This window comes from Cottoperca gobio, chromosome 6 (assembly GCF_900634415.1).
Source record: "Cottoperca gobio chromosome 6, fCotGob3.1, whole genome shotgun sequence".
Classification (NCBI taxonomy): domain Eukaryota; kingdom Metazoa; phylum Chordata; class Actinopteri; order Perciformes; family Bovichtidae; genus Cottoperca; species Cottoperca gobio.
The window spans coordinates 17,071,662-17,078,193 of NC_041360.1; the positions used below are offsets into that span (position 1 = coordinate 17,071,662).

Genomic DNA, 6,532 nt, shown 5'->3' on the forward strand with positions numbered 1-6,532 from the left:
AACAGGGTCAACATTTATTAAACGGGCCAAACAGGGTCAACATTTATTAAACGGGCCAAACAGGGTCAACATTTATTAAACGGGCCAAACAGGGTCAACATTTATTAAACGGGCCAAACAGGGTCAATATTTATTAAACGGGCCAAACAGGGTCAACATTTATTAAACGGGCCAAACAGGGTCAATATTTATTAAACGGGCCAAACAGGGTCAACATTTATTAAACGGGACAGACATGTTGGATAATGTTCATATTATCACGGGCCGAATATAATTGTACAGAGGGCCGGAGTTTGACATGTCTGCACTAAACTGAACATTAACCCTAAAACCAAGTCTTAAAACGTAAGGTCACATTTGTTCAAATCTGTCTTAAAACAATACTCATATGTACATGTATACATTTAAACTGTTTTAGCTTGCTGTAAACATTCCTCCCGTTCAATTACAAAGTTTATTAAGTTTTGTTATGGTGATTATAAAACACCAGAGTGTGTGTGTGTGTGTGTGTGTGTGTGTGTGTGTGTGTGTGTGTGTGTGTGTGTGTGTGTGTGTATGTGTGTGTGTGTGTGTGTGTGTATATGTGTGTGTGTGTGTGTGTGTGTGTGTACATTTAAAGGCTTTGGCGATATGTTTTATCTTATGACCTCTGAAACTGGACTGTAGAAAGTTCAATCATATTGATGTGTTTTAATGATCCTAAATGTTTTTCATGGAATCAGGAATATGATTTGCTGTGTTTGTTTTTATTTTGTACTTTGCTCTTTAGGAACGATAATTCATTACTTGAGTGTTAGAGAACGGCCAATTGACTACACGTAGCTTTTAAATCAGGGAAACGCAACAAATGTCTCATAAAGGAAAAGGGAAATGAAAGGCACCGTAATCAGTTTGTGCTGAAATGATGCAAACACGGGGGGGGGGGGGGGGGGGGAGGACCAACACCATGTCAAAGGGCAGAGTCTGAGTCTTGAGATTAGTGAACTATTCTCTTAGTCTCTTATTTGATAGGGTATTTGCATATTTAACATGTATTGTTATGGCCAACTGGGCTGTTGTTTGAACTGACACAGAGTTCATACTGCAGTACACCAGACGATGGCAGTATTTGAGCAGGAAACAAGTCTCCTCAGATACTAACACTAATCCATACGACTCAAACATTTAAAGTAACAATTATGACTAATAATGATCATTTCAAAATAACAAGCTTAACGGCACAAGCGACTGCAGACATGTAAAACAAACCAGCGGATTAGCTACAACATATAGGCCTATACATGTGTGCGATGGAGAATATTTGAAAATAACACATTAGGGATTTACCTTAAAGAGGTTTCTATTAGCTATTTGTGCCACTTCCGACTGTAACATTCATTAACACTTCAAGTTAAATATTGAGGCGTCACATAATAACATGAAATGCCATCAGATGATCTGCATCTGATGTGACTCAAGATTGTTGATCTTTTCTGCCATTGGACTCCTCTGAATTCGGCCTCTTGTCTTTTTTGTTTGTTGTTGTTGTTGTTGTTGTTGTTGTTGTTGTTGTTGTTGTTGTTGTTATTGTTATTTTTGCAGCAATGTTGGACATTTATCCCGGTACTCGCAGCAAAACTTAAACTTAAATGCTGTCAGTGCGTTTTGGAAGGTCTTGTCTGAATCCTTTAATTAAAGACAAAAGGCTGCAGCCAAACCGAACTGAGGTCAAAGATTAGGCTTGGGTCGGGGTAATAAATTATGCATAGGATCCTAAATTATGAATTTTCTTTGAGGGTGGAGGACCCGGAGCTTCTGTATCTTTAATAGTGATGAGAGAGATGGGAGAGGCTGCGCGTTCACGGTTCATTTTCTCGCTCCGCGCCGTCGGGAACGCGCATTGGATCTCACACTCGCTGGAGAGGAAAAAAGCGCCGTCGGACCGCAACAGCGACTTACCGGAAAAATGTTCCCTCCAACGCCCTTCCTCAATTCTGTAGATGTCTGCAAAAGTCATGTGAAAGGATCCGCAACGTATGAGGACTCGAGTTTTTTCGACCATTAAACTTGTTTCAGAGGATTGTAAACTCCTGGAAGTGATTAATAAGACAGAGGAATTGAAGTTAACATTGGACAGGTAAGACGATTCCGTAGATAATGGGGCTAATTACTGTAGGTCAAATAAGAGAAAAGAAGCATCCAGATCTAAGGTGGAAAACATCGCCCCGTAGGTTAATTGTAACTCATGATCACAAGGACAGATACCCTTGTGATCATGAGTGCAAATTACCTCCGTGTACATTGATCATGTAAATATTGAAATTGAACTTTTCTGAAAGTGAAATGTTTTGGATTAGCTGCAAAATCAAAGTTTCATCACCATAAATAACCCCAGTTTTTCTGCACCGCATTGTGGAGACGCACTCAGAGCAGGAGAGACCAACGACCAATGTGTAACAAAAATAAACTTTGCATGTGATGCTTTCAATCAGATTATATGACAGCAGCAGTTGAATTCATATAGGGTTGTTTTTGTTTACACTTTCTTTGATATTATGTTTGTAATGCAATTTTGAGCTGCATTAAAGAGCTTTGATGCCCCTATAAGAAAACATAACCCACATATTAAGTGGATATGCAATTTAAATGCTGCCAGAGTGCATTTCCGCTGTTGTAATGCACATAATGGATGTTAGCTGACTGTCTGAAAAAAATGTGCCCTTTGGCTAATGTTTGATAATTGATGCTTGCAGATGCAGAAAATGGCGAGACGGCTCCTGCAGCTCCTTGCCTTGTGGACTACTGTGGTTGGCATAGTGCAGTGCTGTCCAGAGCTCTGCAGCTGCCAGGATAAATTTGCCCACCAGTTTGCTGACTGTGCTTACAAAGACCTGCTGATGGTACCCGAAAGTCTCCCCTCCAATGTCACCACCGTGAGCCTTTCTGCCAATAAGATCAAATTACTGAAAAGTAAAAGCTTTATCAATATCACGCAGGTCACCTCTCTCTGGCTGGCCCACAATGAGATAGTTACCATAGAAACGGACACCTTGGCCCCCCTGGTCCAGCTCCGCAACTTGGACATCAGTTACAACAAAATTGTGAACTTTCCATGGGAGGACCTGCTCAACCTCACAGCCCTGCAGCTTCTGAAAATGAACAACAATGAGATGGTGACCCTCCCAAATGACGCTTTTTCCACTCTCAAAGACCTGAGGTCGCTGCGCATCAACAACAACAAGTTTACCACCATTGTGCAGGGTACCTTCAATGCTCTCTCCTCCATGTCCCACCTTCAGATTTTTAACAACCCTTTCACATGCTCCTGCAACCTGGAGTGGCTGAGGGATTGGATCCTGACAACTAAGATTTCTGTCCCCGAGCCAAATTCAGTTTTATGCGAGGCCCCTGAACACCTGAAGGGCACAATGGTTACAGTGATTCCCAAACTGGACTGTAAGGCCCCTATTGTCACAATAACCTACCAGCCCAACATTGAGAACACAGAGCTCCACGAGGGTTTCATGGTCATCTTAAATTGTGATTCAAAAGGGAGCCCCACACCACAGGTCAGCTGGGAGGTAACTGCAGGAAATCAGAATTATCTGTTCCCCTTGCCCTCCACTGGAGAGATAAATGATGTGCCAATTAATGATAAAACAACCAACAATCGATTCCTGATCTTCAGAAACGGCACTCTCATCATCCCCCGTATGAGTAAAAAGGAAGATGGAAATTACAGCTGCTCTGCGGTGAATGATTTAGGTAAGGCGGAGAGCAGTGTTAGAGTGGTCATGACAGGCACCGCAAAAAGTGTCAGTGACTCAAAGACTGATTCTACGGTGGACAAGATCCGTCCATCTGGTAAAAAGCCTGCAGACCCCAAGTTCTCCAAAAACAATGTGATCAACTGGGCCAAGCCTGACGAAAAGACAAAGGGCAGCCATGAAGGTTCATCAGACAAAATTGGCAGCACGGGGCAGGTCAATGGCGTTTCAAAGGACCCCAACTTTGCGAGCAAGTGCGGCGTGAGAGAAAGCAGTGAACACATCTCCAACCACGCCTTTAACATGAGCTTGGATGACCTGAAGCAGTACACGTTTGATTTTGGTGTTATTGCATTAGAAGTGTCGGAGACAGAGGCCAAAGTGCAGCTGAATCCACTGCAGCTTCCCAGCAGCAAATCTAACCTTCATCTGAGTCACACTGAAAACCAGGAAACAGTGAATAAAGAGGTCAGCGGTCTGTACCAGTCCTCATCCAGTAAAGCTACCCTGGACATGCTCTACCTCTGTGTAAATACAGGTAATGGACACTCCATGGTTCAGTGGTCCAATATAGAGGAGGGGGTTAATGCCTACCGCTTCCATGGTTTACAGCCTGGCACCAATTACACACTTTGTCTCACCTATGGGGGGCAGGACTGCCAAGTCCAAGTAGTCTTCACTACCAGGAAGAAGATCCCCTCTCTGCTTATCATCGTGATTGTCAGTATTTTCCTACTGGGTCTGGCCACTGTTCCCTTACTGGGGGCCACCTGCTGCCATTTGCTATACAAGTACCAAGGGAAGACCTACAAGCTGATCATGAAGGCTCAGAATCCAGACCAGATGGAAAAACAAATGACTGGAGATTTTGATCCCAGGGCGTCTTTTGTGGAGTCAGAGAAAACCTTCGACCCCAGCGAGTTAGGCGATGGGGAGGGAGAGGCCGAGGAAGGAGACGGAGAGGGTGAGGGGAGCGTGGTGACAGAGTCCATCCCCGGATCCTCATCCAAAACCAACCAGGAGGAGTTTGAAGTGGGCTCGGAGTACAGTGACAGATTACCGCTGGGAGCAGAGGCAGTCAACATCTCGGAGGAGATCAACGGCAACTACAAGCAGCCAAGCCGCTGAGCTCCGCTGACGTCTGCGAGTATACTGTAAAATATTTTACTTTTAAGTAGCCTTACATCCAAGCAGGTAACTCACCCACTATTACTTCACGTGAACAACGATGGCTTCTCATACAAAAAAAAGGTGGATCTTGTAATTTTTTTTACCTCAGAAAGTAGTCCGTCAATCACTTTGAGATTGTGAATTGATTCATGTGACATTTGTAGTCTTCTGTAAAGTGAAAATAAGCAGCATAAGTTTACAAAGCAAGCACATATTTCTACAGTTTATAAGACCTCAAAACTGTCAGGAAAGCAGCAAAATGTTCCCTTTCTGCAGGACAGACACAGATGGGCATGGGCGCAAATTGTGCAAACGGCGAGGCGCTGAGTTACGCCGCGTAATTGAAGGCAAAAAAAAAAAGATGTAAAAAAATAGTAATCACCGTTTTGGAGATCACAATAAAGCAAAAAAAGTGCCATATGTTTTAAAGCCATTTTAAATGATCTCTCTTCAGGGACCAATTGTTCTTTCTTAGCTGCGTGCGTTTGTCTAAGGATGTGGATGAGAGACAATCTCACACCGTCCAATTACCATCTCCTCAGGTGTCGGCACTCCGGCTCCACTTGACTCGTCCAGTCGCAGATTTGACGATAATTGACTAAATGATACTAGATGCAGATATTTGGTTTCGCTGATGACCTGCCCACTGTCCTGTGAGTCCAAAAAAAGGGAAATATCACTTTCAAATGTGTTGTGCTTGACGGGAAAACCCAGGTTATTTCCCAACAAAATGTTGTTTGACGTAATGTAAGGCTTTAAAAATGTGCGACTTTAACCTCTTAATCAACGGGTGCTTGCTATACTCTCGCTTTTTACAATGAACGTGTCCATGGCATGTCACACGTATTTCCTTGTGTGGTTTTTATTAGTGTAGTCTAGAGGACTTTAGATGTTACTGTCAAACTGTGATGTTAAGCCATGTAAATTGAAATGATTCCTTATTTTTTACGACGGTAAGTTTCTATGAAGCCTCAACGAAAGGGCGCACTGAGTGTCTTGCAGCTTCACTGTCTTGTAATTGGATATAGTGAGTTTTTGTGAACTGTTGTAAAACGAAACGAAAAACAAAACCCGTGACCTTTCAAGATTTTTTGATATCATTTTATGTAAGTGGAATTAATAAAACATTAAAATATACAGACTATTTTCTTGATTTGTCTTTGACCTTGCGGATTATTTCAGGAAATAAATAATAATAAATGTATTTTCTAAACGTATCTAAAATATTTGTAATGAAAAAAATAGAATTTGATACCTCCCGTTCAAGTTTGAAATCGAATCAGATTTTAGCCCGATTAATGAAATTGTTTTGCGGTGTTTTTTTCCTTCTATTGTTGCTTTTTTTATGAGTTTGTTTCATTGTATTTGTCATATTTTTGTATCAAAATACGAAAAATATGACTGCAGATTTTAGAGCGTGTTGAAGCAAAAGGTAAAGAAAAGAAACTGCAGCGTTTGAAAGCGATGATCAACACAAAGCCTCCCTTTGTCTTCATTGTGGCCCTGTAGTTCATTTCGCTCGACACTACACAACAGCATCACACCATACATTTAAATTAACCTGCTCTAGAAATGAAAATATTACAAGGATTTAAATGGTTGAAAAAAGAGAAAAC

At 41.9% G+C, this 6,532-nt stretch overlaps 1 protein-coding gene across 1 annotated transcript; it reads left to right on the forward strand.

Annotated features, from left to right (window-relative positions):
* Window positions 1-1,616: 1,616 nt before the first annotated feature.
* On the forward strand, window positions 1,617-6,055 carry islr2 (immunoglobulin superfamily containing leucine-rich repeat 2). Its single transcript, XM_029433614.1, has 2 exons — window positions 1,617-2,116; window positions 2,733-6,055. Exon 2 carries the CDS (start codon window positions 2,733-2,735, stop codon window positions 4,872-4,874), a length of 2,142 nt encoding a protein of 713 aa, XP_029289474.1. The 5' UTR covers window positions 1,617-2,116; the 3' UTR covers window positions 4,875-6,055.
* Window positions 6,056-6,532: the final 477 nt, after the last annotated feature.